The sequence below is a fragment of the Strongylocentrotus purpuratus genome, unplaced genomic scaffold (assembly GCF_000002235.5).
Source record: "Strongylocentrotus purpuratus isolate Spur 01 unplaced genomic scaffold, Spur_5.0 spur5_contig_850, whole genome shotgun sequence".
Lineage (NCBI taxonomy): Eukaryota > Metazoa > Echinodermata > Echinoidea > Camarodonta > Strongylocentrotidae > Strongylocentrotus > Strongylocentrotus purpuratus.
Window position 1 is genome coordinate 1,667,394 of NW_022145558.1, and position 20,984 is coordinate 1,688,377.

The 20,984-nt window shown below is 39.5% G+C and overlaps 2 protein-coding genes across 2 annotated transcripts; both read right to left on the reverse strand.

The window, feature by feature from the left end:
* Positions 1-221: 221 nt before the first annotated feature.
* LOC115927708 lies at positions 222-5,979 on the reverse strand. The gene is made up of 7 exons (XM_030993893.1): positions 5,864-5,979; positions 4,829-4,994; positions 3,727-3,772; positions 3,061-3,344; positions 2,079-2,088; positions 1,311-1,570; positions 222-349 (listed from the first exon to the last, which is right to left on the reverse strand). The coding sequence occupies exons 1-7, from the start codon at positions 5,876-5,878 to the stop codon at positions 222-224; spliced, it is 909 nt and encodes a 302-aa protein (XP_030849753.1). The 5' UTR covers positions 5,879-5,979.
* Positions 5,980-8,710: 2,731 nt separating this feature from the next.
* Positions 8,711-18,021, reverse strand: LOC100889142 (serine/threonine-protein phosphatase 6 regulatory ankyrin repeat subunit A-like). Its single transcript, XM_030993902.1, has 10 exons — positions 17,784-18,021; positions 16,836-17,366; positions 16,272-16,646; positions 15,403-16,151; positions 14,886-15,213; positions 13,500-14,765; positions 11,098-13,082; positions 10,334-10,537; positions 9,895-10,052; positions 8,711-8,759 (listed from the first exon to the last, which is right to left on the reverse strand). Exons 1-10 carry the CDS (start codon positions 18,019-18,021, stop codon positions 8,711-8,713), a joined length of 5,883 nt encoding a protein of 1,960 aa, XP_030849762.1.
* Positions 18,022-20,984: the final 2,963 nt, after the last annotated feature.

The window sequence follows — 20,984 nt, forward strand, 5'->3', positions numbered from 1 at the left end:
TGAGAGAGACAGTTGCATCACTGGATAGCGTTCCTAATCAATCAGTAGTTTCATGGAGTATACTTTTCTATACTTTCTATGGCAATTTGTTTGTTGTCACGTACTGTTGAATCTTTTTTTTGGGGGGGGGGGCAAGAAGACCATAACACCTTTCCCGAAGCAAGAGGATTAAACAAATAAAATAAAATAATAGAAAATATCGTTTGATAATGAAGAAGATGTTACTTGCCTGAATCTGTAGTCCTGATGATTTCCACATAGTCCGCATCCATTCCTTTGCTTGGTGGAAGTCTCCTCATAGGTTTGGTTATGGTCTGCTTCTTTTCAGGCAAACTTCTCTCATCTACAACTAAAGATATAATAACAATTAATGATCATATGATGATCTAATAAAGGAGTAGTGGTCTTGTGAAAACGTCACCGGACTATGGATCACATGGTCCGCGGTACAAGTCCCGCTGTGGCACTAATGTCCTTTGGCAAGTCATTAATCTTCATTTGCCACTCTCCACCCAGGTAAAGTAAAATGGGTTCCCGGTAGGAAGAGATTCCTTGACAGCTTAAGCGCCTTATTATGGCGGCTTAGCTACAGCTGGGGTAATTATATCATACTTCGTATCAAGCACATTAGAGTATATTCATATTGTTGCTGCGGTATAAAAAGGACTTATAATTATCATTATTATCATGGTAATATATCTATATCGTTATACATGTATATTTACAAGAGCCTCAAAACTATACATTTTTGTTGGCCATGTAATGAAAGTTTTTCTTCAGTCTGGTGTCGGTCTGTATGGTCTCATTGGTAGGATTTAGGTATTAGGGGTGGTATTCTGCACTTTGTCATCTTTTGTGTATTAAAGTGAAAGTCTTTTATTTGTCTTAAGAAATTGAAACATACAGTTGAGAGATATCTGAATAAGCCACCCTTGGTAATTGTCTTTCTATTCCGGGCGTTATTAATTAGTTATGATTAGCGACATTAACTAAAATGAAAGAAAAAGAAATTTCCTGAATCTGGTCCCAGGCCAACGTTTCAATTACTCTGTTCTCGATGTAGGCTCAGGTTCAAGAGAAAAATTCCTTGGACTAGAATGTCAACTCGAGGCCCCGTGCCCTAATGCACTTTAATACTCTATACTCCTCGCAAAGAGTATGCCGTAGACCTGGTGTTTAGTGTGCCTGTTGGTAATCTTTCTACAAATCGTTGGGATAGCTGCATAGCCCTTGAAGATTAACAGAAGAAGAAGAAGAAGAAGAAGAAGAAGAAGAAAAAGAAAGAACACTATGTCAGAGTACAGGCCTACCTTCGGATTTCTCTGATTTTGATGCTGTTTGGATGGACTCCCAAACACGTTTCATCACCTCTATAGCTTCTGGTTCCGAAGTTTGGGATGCTTTCCAACTAGACAGCATCTGGATGTTGGCATCCTTTCTGTTTGCAAACGTTCGATGCTGTATGTGTTCTAGCTCCGTGCGGTTGAATTCCAACTTCCTGCCAATCTCAAAGAACTGTTCTGCCTTGATCTGACTGGCAAACGCAAGCAGCATCTTGTCGGGAATCTCACTGTTATTGATAGTAAAGTGAACAAGTTATTACTTCGCGTCGGGTCGGGTGGTCGCGTCACCCGACCTTTTGTGACAACATCCCCTTTAATTCATAAAAGGTGGGTGGTCATGCTTGTGAAATAAACCCCTCTCATTTAAAAAAAAATAGTGTAATCCAAATTACAAAACACATAGTGAAAACCCTATACAGCAAATGTACGAATTAAAGGTCGCACCATCTTCCTCTTTTGTTTCATTAAAGGTCGTATAAGGGACCATCAAACCGGACGATATGACCTAATGATTCGAAGTAATAGCTCTTATTAAGGACGTTGCAATTATTGTCTGTCTATGCATAATCTGTTCACGTACATGGAGTTTCACTGCCATACAACTTTACATGTCAAATCTTATGGCATCTGTGTCATCATACAAACTGTTTTTTGGCGGGCCAGGACGCACAATAGTTTTTCGAAATGGTGCGCCAAATACTCTCGCAAAACGAACCATCATATGAATATACTTACCCAGTTGTAGCTGGTTATGATACATGTCGATCAAGTGGCAGACGTTTTTGATAATGACGACACATGGCCGGGAAAGTAGAAAAAGAACACAAAATTATGATAAGTTGGGAATCATTCCAAAGACATAATATAGGAAAGAAAGATTTAAACAAATTTAGAAAAAACCTTCTACCTGAACCTTTGATAATCACCCTTGCATGAAGGCGTGGTTAGACCTCACCTAAAACAATATAACTATAATGATAACTCGTTCCCGATTCAGAAGATATTATGAGGGCAGTGCTCCTACTGATTTATTTACAGAGCCCCAGCTATTTTATTATTGAAGGCTCCGTCTAATAAAGAGTTGAGAATGCAATATATATGGATCAATCGCAAGTCCCCTAATAAATCTCAAGTGTGCAGTCCCCATAGCTTATGTACGTAGTTGCGATTAATATCAACTCTTTATAAGACGGGCCCAGGTGTACATATGCAGATCATTAATTGTTAGGTTCGACCAGGCCTTCAGTTTTTGACAACAAAATGTCCCAAATCCGCAAAGAACAAAACACTGATAGACCATGGATATCATGGGATTGCCTGCATGCTAGTCAGTAATGCTATTGGTTAATATATACTTCATGTGGCTTTCTTGCGGATGTTTTACCATATACTATGATCAGCCAAGAGAGGAAACGTGAACAATAGCAAAAACCAGTCACAATAGGGATGAAAACAACCACAACATCTTTATTCACTTTTAACAAATTAAGAAATAATCAGTACAAATACTAGCACTACAAACCTGACAGTGATTGAATTTTCTCCTACAACAATTGCTCCAGCTTATATTTTGTCGAATCTAAGGGATACGGATTAACGTTAGGGTTAGAGTTTGTATTAGGCTATATATAGTGTGGTGCAGGGTTGGAAAAAGCTATTCAATTGTAGGAAATAACCGCAGAGCGATTGATGCAAGACCAAGTGCCATTCAACTAACCTGAAATCTCTGTCTGTTTGGCTGGCGAGACCAAAGATTTCATGAGCGAGAGAAACGTTTCCTTCGCTTCTTGGCCGGAGGTCTGTCTTTTTCTCCATGTTACCAGCATGTCATAGGTGGCCTGCTCTCTGTTACGGAACCTCCTATACTCTATGACATCCAACTGTTGTATGGTGAAACCAAGAGCCACTCCCAAATCATAGTACTGGCTCACCGTCATCATCTGAGCTATCGTGATAACATCAATGTCGGGAAGGTCACTGCCGGAGAGCTCTTCCACAGCCCTGAAAAATATACAGTCAAATTTGATTCGGCAAACTTGTCCAGAGAGACGGCCTGCCTATGAAAATATTATACCATGTTTCCCTTGAAATTTGTTTCCTATTGGAACCTGTCTGTAAACTGCCTTTTTTGGAGGGGGGTGGAGGGTTGAATACACATTTCTTTTCAAAATAGGAATATACTTTGACCATATATCAATGGTTCATTTCATAATGTGAAGAAATGTATAGTGTCAATGAAGTGCAATGAATGATATTAGGTATGCATGGCTGTAGTCATTTACTTGAGAGGTATCATGTATATCAAATATCAAAGTACCAAAAAGAAACTGAATACATGAAACATACATTTCTGACAACAGCATCATACAAAAAGAAAGCTTACCGAATAAATGAAGAGGGCTCAATAGATACTTGGCATATTGAGTCATCTGCAATAAAAGGGATTCATAATTTTAAAAAGAAAAACAAAATAATAATAATAACTTTAACAAAAAATGACGATAAATAATAATACAAATAATAGTTACAATACATCTTATTGACCCAATGTTGCCTCATCAATATAAATTCTATTTCTCTGGGGGCCCTGCAATCATATTATTAAATACTACTTGTTAGCAAAATGAAAGCCACAATCATCATCTTAACAACAAGAGCAAGAGCAGGAGCAGGAGCAAGAGCAGGTCTGGAACGGGAATATGAACTGGAACAACAACAAAAACGATCAGAACAACACCACCATCAACAGTAATGATGATAAAAGTGATTCGTATATGGTTGTATTTACCCAGGGTAGCCTCATAAGTATTTAATAATACTTATTTTTTTAATATAAATGTGTTATTTTACCTTAAGCCTGATACTATGCCTCAGGCGCTCAGTGTTTTTAACGAGTTATTTTGTGCTGGGTACCTATTTACTTTACCTGGCGGAGAGTGGCAAATGTAGATTAATGTCTAGCCAAAGGAGATTGGATGAACTTCGATGACCAAAATCCAAAATCCAAATTCAAATCCAAATTCACATCCAAAATAAAATTTTATTTCAAATTTTATTTCAAATTCAAATTCAAATCCAAAATCCAAATTCAAATCCAAATCCAAATTCAAATCCAAATCCAAATTCACATCCAAAATAAAATTCAAATACAAATTCTATTCCAAATTCAAATTCACATTAATTAAACATACCTGTTTACTAATTACATGCATACTTTTCCCCCTTGAAGACTGAATAGCTTGCTAGAGGCTTACCCAACATAGCAACAACTAATGTATGCAAAATGAATTCCATCCATTTTACATAGCAGGTGAATCAAATAGTTGGTAACAAAGGGTTCAGGACAGAAACATGCATGAATTGAAATACATTTGTAAGCAGATTTATTTGCCCCCCCCCCCCCTCCCACACTGAAAAAAAGTCTTAGAATAATTATCATGACTTTCATCAAGCTCTATCATGGAGAATGAAATGTTTCCACCAACCTGTGTATCTGATGACGAACGCCAACGATTGAGACATTCTGCCTAGTCTTCCAACCTGTGATATCGTCACGTAAATGACTGAGAATTCTGCACCGTCCTCGCCAGGAGTCATTGATAGCAATATGCTGTGTCTCATCTGGCTGTGGATATCCTTCAAAGAAAGTAGCTGTGGGCAAAATACAACCAAACAATTAACATTAAACCTGTATTCAAAGATCAACCAGGGGAGGTAACAAAGGTGATATTTACGAGCAGGCAGTCTTTATGGACAGGTTACTATATATGGTTAGATGACAAACACAATTCAAGGGGGACCACAAAATGTAATATATTATGATTATAGACATGTGATCTTTCTATGCAGGTTGTAGCTTAAAGCAGTTTTGACTGTATTTTATTTTATGCAGTTAGCTACGAAATTTAAAGGAAACATTTGAAGGGAAAAGAGTTGGTTAAAGGTTTGAAATAGATGGTTGGGTGCTAGCAAAGGGGAACAAATGTTACCGAGCATTCTTCATTTTGTTTTTCATATCAGAGGGAACAATTAAAGTTTTACTTAAAAATGTATCTTTAAGCAACAAAGTTACGAGTGTGAAAATGAACAAAACAGGACTTCTCATGTGACTATTTTCTTTATAATCAAAGTGATATTAATTCCAGAAAAAATTTAGAGTGAAACCTGCTTTTTAGCAACCAACTGTACATTTAAAGACCACCTGTCCATAAAGACCACATTATCTATTTCCCTTGAATACTGTTTGTCGTTGTGTACTATTAAAAGGAACCTGTATATAAAGACCACCTGCTTTTTCTGTCTCCCTTGAGCGGTCCTAATACAGTGAAACCTGTATATATATAAACTGTTCAAAGGGGACAAGAAAAATAGTCTTCAATGGCAGATGGTCTTTACAGACAGGTTGCTTTAGGACAGGTTTCAATAGGAAATAACTTTAAAGGGAAACACCACATAGGGTCGTTATAGGCAGGAAGGCTTTCTATACAGGTTTTACTGTTTTGGCAGATGTGTTTTCATACCTTAGTGTTGCTCATCTTGCCTTCACAATCACAAGTCACTGAAATGTCACCGGATTTAGCTTCGATAGAGATCGGAAAGGAGCGATGTGCATTGTGGTATGAACTCTGCTTCTCCTCCCTTTGTACTTCCTATTTTTTTTAAAAAGAACAGAACACAGACTGTATCTCATTCATTAACCATTTCAGGTTAAAGATATAGCTACGGAGACAGATCTTTCGCCAAAGCTGCACCGGTTCTCTGGAACTCACTTCCTCTTATCTGAGGAAATTAGATTTTGTAAAACAATTCAAAACACAGCTTAAAATATATCTGTTTATCTCAAATTGAATTAAAGTTATATGTAATTTATGTAATATCTACAATCTACATGATTGTATGTACCGGATGTATCTACATGTATTTCTATAATTACGGTGGGCCAACATTTGCTCCGCTGATAATTAGTCCAGGATATATCCACACGTCAGGAGGCCCGTGTGTAGGAGAGTCACACCCTATCCAAGCTAGTTCATACTCTCACAAAAAGTAGGGTTTAAATCTGGCTTTTAGTGTGCTTGCTAATGCTGCAATACACAACTGGTAATCTATATACAGATCTTAGTGACAGGCTGTATAGCCCTTTGGAAATTACAAGAAGATGAAAGAATATTCAAGTGGGCAAAATTGGGTTGCCCATATAGGTCCAATATGAATCTTCAGTGCAAACTTATATGGGGCCCATATGGGAATTCCAAAGAGGGGGCTATATGGGAACCCCCACCCTTTGATGCCCATATGGGATAGTGCACATCATGCCCACAATTTTTCCACACCAGATGGGCCCTGGGACGAACCCATATGGGCCACCTGGGATGGTCCACATGTGTCCCATACGAATCTCGGGTGGAATATCATATATGGAGTCTCTTTATGGGCAGACCCATGTGGGACCCATATTGAAACCCAAGGTACATGTGACCCATATGAGCATGCTCCCTGGGAAGAGATCTGAAGGAAATGAGAGAGAATAAAAGTGAACCGAGTTGCACCGAAGTCTTTCTAACTGACCATTTCTATTCCCGGGATATCTGCATTCAGGTGGAGATGAACATCAAACTCTTTGCCTCGTTCAATCTTGTCCGGTACGTATGGGGTACACATGAATTGAAGCTGGATGGTCTGTTGCTCAAGAGGGATAAGAACCCACCACTCAGCACAGTGATCGATGTGCAACTCAAGATGTTTCTCCAAGATTTTGCAGTACGGCAATTTGTCAGGTGCAGCAGATGATTTTGTCCTCGAAACTCTTGGTAAACCTATGATTAGATCCATAATGTCAAGTATTCTTTAATAAGCATTTGAGCAACATGAAGCTAGGTATAGCCCTGTTATGAAAAAAGATTCCTGTTTGAAAGGATGATGACTAGATAAGATAAAGTTGAGTACTTGTCATGCAATTACATTGTGAAAGAAACTGTCTGAAAGCAACTGGAAAATGTAGTTTATGATGTTAATAAAAACTGATGCGCCTTGTGACGTTTTTCATTATTTAACATGAAAAGAAATTGACACATTTTTCCATAAGATCACATGCACCACACACAGAAAATGTGAACACGGTACTAAACAGAAGTGTTTGGACCAAACTTTATAGCCATTTATTTTAATATATGTTGAATAAGAAAGCATTTTAATAGCAATCCTTTTCAGGAAACATTTCTACTTAGGTATTGTTCCAAAATGACTTGGTATAAAGACCAGGATCCCTTGGGTAACCATGAGGAAAAGAATAGTTTAAAGTACTGTAGTTTTGTATAAAAGAAGACTTCAATAATATTTGCTGAAAGAATGGACCATTAATAAACCAAATAACCTACCCTTTCTTGTATCCCAAATATGTGAGACGATGTCTGGTATCACTTGCTCAGGTTTGATGAATAAGGTGGAATGCGGTATCGTGATCTTAACAGGATGGTGGAAGACCATGTTTTGAGGGCCACATCTGATCCCGTAGGCTGCGATTGGTGTGTCATCTTGGAGGTCAACACTGAAGAGGTCCCTCACAAGGGTGAGCGTGATATTGCAAGATTCATTCTGTTCGAGAGCCCCAGGTGGGATAGACATTGCAATGCCATGGTGTTCCAGTGTGAGCTCTTTACCGTCACATCCGACCTGAACAGAGACGGCGTTGACCACTGGTGGCGCCGTCTTGCCAGCTGCAAATAAAAAAATAATCAAAGAGAGATTGAGAATGATAAGGGTTTAAAGATAAAGTTGAGTATCTTTCCATGGAAAGAAATTATCCAGAAGCAATCGGGAGAGGTTGACTATGTTTTACATGAGTATCAATGAAGGTTTTGGAGTGATCAAAATGAAAAGTAAATCACTCTATCTGGGTATTGATATTGGGAACTGCACAATGCAAACACATGGCTTAAAAGTTTGGTCCAAACCTTTAAAGAATTTTTCGTCATACTTCAAATATAAGGGCATTTGCAGAGCAATACTTTTCAGGGGATATTTCAACTACTTCTGTTCCCTCAAATTGCCATAAAGAAAACAGACAAAAACATGGGGAAGCTTATAACTTATGCTTTATCTTTCACCGGAAACCAATCTTCTCTCACTCACCGTGGGCATTTTGGAATGGACATTTAGTTAACGAATAGAACTGATCATCATGTCAATTATTTTTCTCTTTTAATCATGAAGCTTGTTCTTCTGAAAGTAAATTTGGCAATCCCCAAAGTTTTCTTGTTCTGTTCTTGTCTTCATAATATATCTATGTCAATACAAAATTGAAACCCTTATTAATCAAATATTTATAATTGTTTGTTTATGATAGTCTATGTTTTATTATTTATTTATCAGAAAGTGTTACCTCGATAAGCTCTGATGATGTCCATGGCAGGAGACCTGAGAATATATGCAAATGAAAACAAAGAAAAAGTGATGTTCTCATATTGTTACAACCTTCAGGATATATACTTGGGCAAGCAAAATGTATTTGATCAAATATCCACAGATTTTTTACCCATGAGATCAAAGTCCCACTTTCTGCATTTAAGAATAATCACTGCGAAAGCAATGAAGGTGCTTCACAACTACTTTTTGTTTGCCCTCTTGAAAGAATACTTCCACCTGTGTACAATAGAAGATACCGTTAAACAAAAGTTTTACAATATACATTAACTAGTTTATACAATCATCAGGAATACTAACGTTTAAGACATGGTAAGGACAAAACAGGACTTATGGAATGTATGGGACAATTTGCTTTCAAATGCATTTTTTCGCATATTTTTGGAAAATAAAAGACTCAACTATCTGAAAAAAAATAAACAAGAAAATTCAAAACAATATTCAGCATAATTTATGTTTCAAATTGCCAACATTTATCTGACTAAATTTCCTTAAAATGTTTTCAATGAAGTTACTGAACATTTATGCAATCCTCTTTGTATACTAGTATTCATATTTGGTTAAATTCAATTTGAACAATTTTTAATGAATGTGTCCCAGGTGGAATTGCCCCGTTTCATCCGCATAATTTAATTACAAAACCTGGTAGCAACCGTATTAATAACTCGGCTGGAAACCCAAATCCAAATTTAAGAAAGCCACGTTAATCATTTCATTTAAAAGAAGAGATAATAATAACTGTATTTTATAAAGCACTTTACCATTTACAATGTACCTGACTAAAGTTGTTACAGTATGATCAACCAGGCTCTGTACTCTATAATGATTCTGCACTTTACAGTGCACTCTCCACTCCATGGGGAGCCTTTTAGCCAGTCACACTTTTGTACTGGTGTGCGCATGCTAATCAAATCACATTGGCGTTCACATCCTGGCAGGTACACATTTAATACCTGGGTGGAGAGGAGCAAATTAGATAAACATGCCTTGCCCACGGACATGCATGCCATGCAGAGAATATAAAGAACCGACGACCTTTGGCGTTCCAAGTCGAGTGATTAGACTACTTGACTATGACACCGTTTCTATATTTGTTCCAAATGACCATGTTAATATAATGCTTCCCTACCTTGAGAATATCATCTGGCGAATGATTTCATCCTTGGCATAGTGGACTGGTAGGTTGCCTTGGTTATCCTTGATGTCCGGCTTTGCTCCATGCTCCAAGAGATAGAAGACCAGGGCCTTCTTGGGAGATAATTCATTCTGATAGAACTCTTCTGAGATCTAGAACAATTATATATAGAAAATATTGTTTATACTTTGGGAGGCCTTTGTGTTTCTGAAGATTTATCCACAGGTTCATAATTCCGAACATTTGTTGTGTTTTTCTAACTCATTCATTGTTAAAAGGCGATGCTCACTCACGTGTGGATGGCATGATTCCAATTACATCCCATTGTAAGTAAGCAATCCGGTTAGTGTAGGAAATTACTTCATAGCAATTGTCGGAGGTACAAATGTTGTACAATCCCAAGGACAGTGTGTTCTGGAGTTCATCATCTTACCTTTTGGAGTGCTGGTGTTGCTTCAACCCTGCTGTTCTTCCGACCAGAAAGTATGACGGCTTCGTGAAGACAGGTCTGTCCGTCTATGGACTGGATGTTGAGATCGGCGCCATGAGAAACTAATGTCTCGATGATGGCTGTGTAGCCATTTTGCGTGGCTAAATGAACTGGTGTGCAGCCTTTCTCAGTATGTTGTCCAACAACCTGTGTAAAACACCATCCTCAAGAATTAAGAATATACAAACAAAACAGCTTTTATGAAGCAGTTTCTTTTCTGGTTTTCCATATCTTTAATCACCAAGTAGACTTACATATATACAGATATTAAAAATTAAACAAATATTATACAGTCAAATCTGTCTGTAAAGGTCACCCATGGGGAGAAAAAAAGTGGTCACTGTTGACAGGTGGCCTTTGTAGAGAGGTTCTCAAACACACATTTCTTTCTCGAGGGAGGCAAAATAAACGGCCACGATACACAGGTGGCTTTCATAGAGAGGTGACCACTAAGACAGCTTTGACTTACATGTATATGTACTGGTACACAATAGGTTTTGAGAAGTCCTCGTGGAATCATTTCAACCTTTTTCATAATTCAGACAATCTATATACCTTCACAAGAAAGTTTTAACAGGATTATTAAGGATAAAAGTTTGCTAACCCTTTTCAATTTATATTGATATGATTTTAAAACTTGCAAGAATATTGATAAACTGTATGATATTTTTTTCATATGAAATATATAGGAATACTAAATTAAATACCTTCTTCTCATCTTCTGTTAAACCCTCTGCTGCGGGTTGCAACGCAGTCTTCCCAGGTTTACTCAGATTGACTTCAGCTCCGTGCTCCAATAGATATCGTGTGATATCGGTATGTCCATTTGCAGCAGAAAAATGCAATGCAGATGATCCCTTCTTGGTAACCCTGGTAACATCAGCATGTTGCTGAAGTAGACACTTCATGACATCGATGTGACCGTTCTGAGCAGCAATGTGCAAGGGAGTCCAACCGTCATTGTCTGTCGCATCAATTTCGGATCCGTGGTTGAGCAAGCCTTTCGTGATATCGAGATGACCATTCTGCACGCCCACATGTAGGGCTGTAGAACCTTTCTCCTTGGTGGCTCCGTTGACCTCTGCTCCTCGCCTAAGCAAATGCTCGATAACGCCGCAACGGCCAATGAATGCAGCAACATGCAAAGGAGAGATACCATCAACATCCCCATTAGCTACTTCAGCTCCTTGTTCAAGTAGATAATCTACAATACCAAGATGACCCATTTGCGCAGCTAAATGAAGGGCAGTCCAGCCAGCATTGTTGCTTTCGTTCACTTCAGCTCCTTGACTGACCAGATACCGAACAACTGCTAAACTGCCACCTTCTACAGCATATTGTAATGATGTGCGACTAACTGTTCTGCCTCCTTGACTTGCAAGAAGATCTTGAATGTCAAGATCAGACAATATACTTGGCCGATGCACAATAACCATTCCACCTTGAACTGTCTTTTTCTCATCGCCTTCTTGATATTTGATTCTACCAAGATCACTTTCTGTAGCACCTCTAAAGACAGTGAGAGAATCTATTAGTCTGCTAACTGATTGAACTACACGACTATGCACACATCGCACACCATCATAGTGACCATACTGTCCATCAAATTGAAAGATAACAGAGTGCCACACGCTTCTCTTATTCAGTTTACAGCCTTGGCTGAGCAGATACTTGGTAATGTCGATCTGACGATTACATAAAGCATAATGGAGAGCAGTGGTTCCAACTGCGCTGCCAATATCTGCCTCCACTCCATGACTGATTAGGGATTTGACGATATCTAAATGGCCAAAAAGTGATGCAAAATGAAGGGAAGTCAATCCAAGGTCATCTCTTTTATTCATATCGGCCCCTTCACCGATCAGATATTCCACGACATCCAAGTTCCCTTTCTTTGAGGCATTATACAAGGCACACCTACCAAAGTCATTGCTAGGATTCACATCAGCTCCTTGACTTAGCAAATATTTGATCATATCAAGGTGTCCGTTACTTGCTGCAAGTTGTAAGGCTGTCCAACCAAAAGAACCAGCTTTATTCAGCTCGGCTCCTTGACTGACTTGATCTTTCATGGCATCAAGATCGCCCCTCTCTGCAGCGGTATGAAACTCCGTCCAATGAATTATATTTTCTTTGGCAAGCTCAGCTTGCTGACTAAGCAAAGCACTTGAAACACGTACGTGACCAGCAGCTGCGGCAAGGTATAAGGCTGACCATCCTTTGTTACTAGCCTTATCAACATCAGCTCCTTGACTGATTAATTCTGTGGCAACATCAAGATGTCCTTCAGCAGCAGCTGAATGTAATGCAGTCCAGCCATCATGATCGGTCTTTTTAAAGTCAGCACATTGACTGATTAGATATTTGGTCACATCAAGATGACCATTCTGTGCAGCTGAATGTAATGGGGTCCTACCATCATTATCATCTTTATTCACTTCAGCTTCTTGACTTATCAGATATTTGGTGACATCAAAATGACAATTCTGTGCAGCTGAATGTAATGGGGTCCAACCATCATTATCATCTTTATTCACTTCAGCTTCTTGACTAATCAGATATTTGGTGACATCAAGATGACCACTCTGTGCAGCAACGTGTAATGGGGTCCTACCATCATTGCTGCTCTCATTTACTGCAGCTCCCTGACTAATCAGACATTTGGTGACATCTAGATGACCATTAGATGCAGCTGAAAGTAATGGGGTCCAACCCTCCTTATCATCTTTACTCACTTCAGCTCCTTGACTGATGAGATATTTGATGACATCAAGATGGCCATTAGATGCAGCTAGTCGTAATGGGGTCCTACCATCATTGCTGCTCTCATTTACTGCAGCTCCCTGACTAATCAGACATTTGGTGACATCAAGATGACCATTAGATGCAGCTGAAAGTAATGGGGTCCAACCCTCCTCATCATCTTTACTCACTTCAGCTCCTTGACTGATGAGTTCTTTGGTAACATCAATATGACCATTATATGCAGCTAGCTTTAATGCAGTCCAACCATCATTATCATCTTTATTCACTTCAGCGCCTTGACTGATCAGATATTTGGTGACATCAAGATGACCACTCTGTGCAGCTAGTTGTAATGGGGTCCTACCATTATTGCTACTCTCATTTACTGCAGCTCCCGGACTAATCAGACATTTGGTAACATCAAGATGACCATTAGATGCAGCTGAAAGTAATGGGGTGCAACCCTCCTTATCATCTTTACTCACTTCAGATCCTTGACTAATCAGACATTTGGTGACATCAAGATGACCATTAGATGCAGCTGAAAGTAATGAGGTCCAACCCTCCTTATCATCTTTACTCACTTCAGCTCCTTGACTGATGAGATATTTGATGACATCAAGATGACCACTCTGTGCAGCTAGTTGTAATGGGGTCCGACCCTCATTATCATCTTTATTCACTTCAGCTCCTTGACTCATCAGATATTTGGTGACATCAAGATGACCACTCTGTGCAGCAACGTGTAATGGGGTCCTACCATCATTGCTGCTCTCATTTACTGCAGCTCCCTGACTAATCAGACATTTGGTGACATCTAGATGACCATTAGATGCAGCTGAAAGTAATGGGGTCCAACCCTTCTTATCATCTTTACTCACTTCAGCTCCTTGACTGATGAGATATTTGATGACATCAAGATGGCCTTTAGATGCAGCTAGTCGTAATGGGGTCCTACCATCATTGCTGCTCTCATTTACTGCAGCTCCCTGACTAATCAGACATTTGGTGACAACAAGATGACCATTAGATGCAGCTGAAAGTAATGGGGTCCAACCCTCCTCATCATTTTTACTCACTTCAGCTCCTTGACTGATGAGATATTTGATGACATCAAGATGGCCTTTAGATGCAGCTAGTCGTAATGGGGTCCTACCATCATTGCTGCTCTCATTTACTGCAGCTCCCTGACTAATCAGACATTTGGTGACAACAAGATAACCATTAGATGCAGCTGAAAGTAATGGGGTCCGACCCTTCTTATCATCTTTACTCACTTCAGCTCCTTGACTGATGAGATAGTTGATGACATCAATATGGCCTTTAGATGCAGCTAGTCGTAATGGGGTCCTACCATCATTGCTGCTCTCATTTACTGCAGCTCCCTGACTAATCAGACATTTGGTGACATCAAGATGACCATTAGATGCAGCTGAAAGTAATGGGGTCCAACCCTCCTTATCATCTTTACTCACTTCAGCTCCTTGACTGATGAGATATTTGATGATATCAAGATGGCCTTTAGATGCAGCTAGTCGTAATGGGGTCCTACCATCATTGCTGCTCTCATTTACTGCAGCTCCCTGACTAATCAGACATTTGGTGACAACAAGATGACCATTAGATGCAGCTGAAAGTAATGGGGTCCAACCCTCCTTATCATTTTTACTCACTTCAGCTCCTTGACTGATGAGATATTTGATGACATCAAGATGACCACTCTGTGCAGCTAGTTTTAATGGGGTCCGACCCTCATTATCATCTTTATTCACTTCAGCTCCTTGACTCATCAGATATTTGGTGACATCAAGATGACCACTCTGTGCAGCAACGTGGAATGGGGTCCTACCATCATTGCTGCTCTCATTTACTGCAGCTCCCGGACTAATCAGATATTTGGTGACATCTAGATGACCATTAGATGCAGCTGAAAGTAATGGGGTCCAACCCTTCTTATTATCTTTACTCACTTCAGCTCCTTGACTGATGAGATATTTGATGACATCAAGATGGCCATTAGATGCAGCTAGTCGTAATGGGGTCCTACCATCATTGCTGCTCTCATTTACTGCAGCTCCCTGACTAATCAAACATTTGGTGACATCTAAATGACCATTAGATGCAGCTGAAAGTAATGGGGTCCTACCCTTCTTATCATCTTTATTCACTTCAGCGCCTTGACTGATCAGATATTTGGTGACATCAAGATGACCACTCTGTGCAGCTAGTTGTAATGGGGTCCTACCATTATTGCTCCTCTCATTTACTGCAGCTCCCTCACTAATCAGACATTTGGTGACATCAAGATGACCATTAGATGCAGCTGAAAGTAATGGGGTGCAACCCTCCTTATCATCTTTACTCACTTCAGCCCCTTGACTAATCAGACATTTGGTGACATCAAGATGACCATTAGATGCAGCTGAAAGTAATGGGGTCCAACCCTCCTTATCATCTTTACTCACTTCAGCTCCTTGACTGATGAGATATTTGATGACATCAAGATGACCACTCTGTGCAGCTAGTTTTAATGGGGTCCGACCCTTCTTATCATCTTTACTCACTTCAGCTCCTTGACTGATGAGATATTTGATGACATCAAGATGGCCTTTAGATGCAGCTAGTCGTAATGGGGTCCTACCATCATTGCTGCTCTCATTTACTGCAGCTCCCTGACTAATCAGACATTTGGTGACATCAAGATGACCATTAGATGCAGCTGAAAGTAATGGGGTCCAACCCTCCTTATCATTTTTACTCACTTCAGCTCCTTGACTGATGAGATATTTGATGACATCAAGATGACCACTCTGTGCAGCTAGTTTTAATGGGGTCCGACCCTCATTATCATCTTTATTCACTTCAGCTCCTTGACACATCAGATATTTGGTGACATCAAGATGACCACTCTGTGCAGCAACGTGGAATGGGGTCCTACCATCATTGCTGCTCTCATTTACTGCAGCTCCCGGACTAATCAGACATTTGGTGACATCTAGATGACCATTAGATGCAGCTGAAAGTAATGGGGTCCAACCCTTCTTATTATCTTTACTCACTTCAGCTCCTTGACTGATGAGATATTTGATGACATCAAGATGGCCATTAGATGCAGCTAGTCGTAATGGGGTCCTACCATCATTGCTGCTCTCATTTACTGCAGCTCCCTGACTAATCAGACATTTGGTGACATCTAAATGACCATTAGATGCAGCTGAAAGTAATGGGGTCCTACCCTTCTTATCATTTTTACTCACGTCAGCTCCTTGACTGATGAGATATTTGATGACATCAAGATGACCACTCTGTGCAGCTAGTTTTAATGGGGTCCGACCCTCATTATCATCTTTATTTACTTCAGCTCCTTGACTCATCAGATATTTGGTGACATCGAGATGACCACTCTGTGCAGCAACGTGTAATGGGGTCCTACCATCATTGCTGCTCTCATTTACTGCAGCTCCCTGACTAATCAGACATTTGGTGACATCTAGATGACCATTAGATGCAGCTGAAAGTAATGGGGTCCAACCCTTCTTATCATCTTTACTCACTTCAGCTCCTTGACTGATGAGATATTTGATGACATCAAGATGGCCTTTATATGCAGCTAGTTGTAATGCAGTCCAACCATCATTATCATCTTTATTCACTTCAGCGCCTTGACTGATCAGATATTTGTTGACATCAAGATGACCACTCTGTGCATCTAGTTGTAATGGGGTCCTACCATTATTGCTCCTCTCATTTACTGCAGCTCCCTCACTAATCAGACATTTGGTGACATCAAGATGACCATTAGATGCAGCTGAAAGTAATGGGGTGCAACCCTCCTTATCATCTTTACTCACTTCAGCTCCTTGACTAATCAGACATTCGGTGGTCCTACCATTATTGCTACTCTCATTTACTGCAGCTCCCTGACTAATCAGACATTTGGTGACATCTAGATGACCATTAGATGCAGCTGAAAGTAATGGGGTCCAACCCTTCTTATCATCTTTACTCACTTCAGCTCCTTGACTGATGAGATATTTGATGACATCAAGATGGCCTTTATATGCAGCTAGTCGTAATGGGGTCCTACCATCATTGCTGCTCTCATTTACTGCAGCTCCCTGACTAATCAGACATTTGGTGACATCAAGATGACCATTAGATGCAGCTGAAAGTAATGGGGTCCAACCCTCCTTATCAACTTTACTCACTTCAGCACATTGACTGATTAGTTCTTTGGTAACATCAATATGACCATTATATGCAGCTAGTTTTAATGCAGTCCAACCATCATTATCATCTTTATTCACTTCAGCGCCTTGACAGATCAGATATTTGGTGACATCAAGATGACCATTCTGTGCAGCTAGTTGTAATGGGGTCGAACCCTTTTTATCATCTTTATTCACTTCAGCTCCTTGACTCATCAGATATTTGGTGACATCAAGATGACCATTCTGTGCAGCTAGTTGTAATGGGGTCAAACCCTCATTTCCGCCGTTGTTAACCTCGGCTCCTTGACTGATCAGAAATTTGGCGACATCAAGATGACCAGTCCCTGCAGCTACACGTAATGGGGTCAAACTAAGATTTTCGCCGTTATTCACCTCGGCTCCTTGACTGATGAGATATTTAGTGACATCAAGATGACCCTCTGAAGCTCGCTGTAATGCAGTAAAACCGTTATTATCAACTTTATTCACCTCGGCTCCTCTACCGATCAGTTCTTGGATGAGGTCAAGTTGTCCATTTTGCACAGCACTGCTTAATGCACTCTGCAAATCATCAACACTGCCATCTTGTTCATTTCCCTTCTTACTGTCTCTGTGGATCGGACTTTTGGTGTTGCTTTTACGACTGACCGACTGTTTGGAAATCCTCTTGTCCATTCCTAGCGAAGGCTGGGCTCTCTCTCCTGGCTCTCGAGGTATTGTACAAGTTTATGAATTCATCGAAATCTTTTAGGGCTGTTTTAAAAAAAAATTCTCCTACATTCAGTATCTTCTCATTTTTCTGCCACATTCCTAGTGAAAGCTGGAAGCTGACATCAATTTATCACCAAACACCTAGAAGAAAATGAATATCTTAGTAGTATCGAAGTATTTAAGTCCAAAAGGAATACGGGTTTGGACAGGCACGATTAATCTACGGCCACAGAAAGATTGCCATTTCATAACTTTAGAGGGCACTATATACCGTGTGAGTCAAACAAAAGTTTACACCTAGAAAATTGCTAACTATTTAAAAAATCATCTATGAACAGTAAATTATTATACATCATATGTAAGTGTTATATCCCAAATCTTTTGGTTTCATTTTTGTGAGGTATGTGTTCATGCTTGGATGAATAGGAGGCATTGTTTGCGAGAGTGCAAAAATCGACTTGCACCAAAGTGAGGCGTAGTAAGTATTATGTTGGGATTAGCGGAGTGAGAGAATGAATTGAATGTATCAAAAGAAATGCATTGCATATGATTTTTGCAAAGGGCAAATCCACACCTTTTGTTTTGCTCAATAATTTAAGGTCAGAGGTATAACAAACTATACATTTGTGGAATCATCATGACTAGACGAGAAATTTGATCTGCATATCGACACGATGGGAATATATTTGAACGTTGACCCCTGTTCACCTTTGTTGACCCTACCGGAAATGCCTGACATTTTCAAGGGGGCAGCCCAAGTCAAAATTGTTCGGTATTCATCAGGGAACACAAAAACACTTTCAAACCTTTGTTCCCAGAATTTGGTCACGGGACCTACAGCCTGGTCTCCTACTTTATGCCGACGTGCAAATCTAAAAGTCCCTAATAACAAATCTTCAACGGAAAGAACTTTCATTAAAGGCAAAGTCCACTTTTCTACTGGGGAACGTTCCGGCATCACTTCGAACAAAAAATGATGTTCCATATGTACCAGAACCAAAATGCCTTATCCTTGCCGAAGTATAGACTTAAAAAAAACTTATGACATGCTAATGTGGATAACGTCCACTGTCCATTTCTCCCTATTCCGATAAGCTTATATAGTGGATATTGCTTCGATCAGCACGATTTAGCGGTAACGAGTCAAAAATTGATATATATTATACTGTAGGTCTACTCACTATTTCCCTAGATCCTGCTAGATGCGAAATGAATCGTGGAATGAGGCGTCGGGTCCTTTCCTCAGAAATATTTATCCAATTATAGCCGACTTAAAAGGACTCACACGTAAGCTTACACAGTTAAAAAAAAAAATGGCAACAAGTGACATGAGAGGTCTCTTCTAGAACGTGTTATAAAGGTGTCTATAATGTCTCTTTCGCAAGATAAGAGGAGACTTTGTCTCTGGGTCATGAATCCGGTGTGACAGATGCCAAAATATGTAGTGTGTCGAAGTAAATGATCTAGAAATCAAACTAATGCAGATTCTATTTGCAGAAATGTGCTTCGATCCATCAGATTTCCATGTAGAAGTTATGGATAACCCGTATAAAATGAAAGACATGGGCTACGTGAGTCTGTATTTCAACGTCTGGTGACGTGGCATTGAGCAGTTACCTAATGCACTGAGTCAGTTGGATCATGTGGTCCAAAAACGAAACCAGAGGAAAATACAAATAACTAGAGCGAATAAACCAAACAAAAGAATACATATCTCTTGCTTAATGAGTCGGTCCAGATGGACAATGTGACACAAATAGCTTCATGTGATAAAGTTGCCTGGGCATTCTGCTCAACAAGTGGAAACCTTAGTCTGTTTCCATACAGGAAAGAAACTACTTTAAATGTCGTTCGGGGGGTGGGGGATTCAACATTAATCAACTGCCATTGCATCTGAGTACTTTTCCCACAATTCAATCACTTAAATCTACTACACTAGCGAATCTAGACAAGTCCAAATCTTCTGTTGCAAATGTAAACATGTTATTTTGGGGGGTTAAAGGCATAGTTCAACAATGTTAAATCTGAGATGCACGACTCTATGTGTTATCAGTGTCTGTGATATGGTGTAATATTGAAGCCCTAAAAAAAAATTGCGCTTCAAAATGATCATGAAGTGCCTCAAAAAAGTAAAACGTTTTGAGTGACCGGTCTTACCATACTCATTTTCCCCAATAGACTGTAGTGGTTTGAAAACCGTTAGGAAAACACAAAATGAAATTTCGATTTTCAATCATAAATATCTTGATCATTAGACAGGCAATCGGCTGGTAAAAGTCATGGGATTCCTGAATGACCTAAATGTTTATAATTATGATTGCAGCATGAGCTAAATCAAGGATTTTGTTTAAGGATCTGAGACAAAGTTACCGTATCCCTTTAAGGGTATGCCAGGCTTTGGTTTTCCAGTTACTATTTGATTATGTTTTGAATTTGTACATTCGAGTTTAGTTTTATTATGATTTTGATAAATGTTTTTCTTTATTAGTATTTAAACCTAAGGAAATTAATACTAAAATTAGGAACTTTAACTCAACGATAATTTCCCCACAATGTTTAAGAAAACATTCATGAAATTCGAATGAAGCAGAACAAAATATCGAAGCATAATGCAGGCTTAGCCTTACGTTGTCTCTGCTTTGTCATGTTTGTCCCCAGCAATGGTGGTTGTGAGTGTAAGTGAAGAGGAACTCATTGATGTGGGATGTGTGTGTGTGTGTGTGTGTATGTTATTTTGGATAATAATAATGATAATAATAAATAATCATAAAAGGTTCTTGTATAGCGCACATGTCAGTCAGATTTGACCCTCCTAGCGCTCCAAATTATTACCCTGGCTTAAGCACGGCTGCCATACGGCGCTCTAGCATTTCAAGGAATAAATTCCTACCAGGTACCCATTTACTTCACCTGGGTGGAGTGTGGCT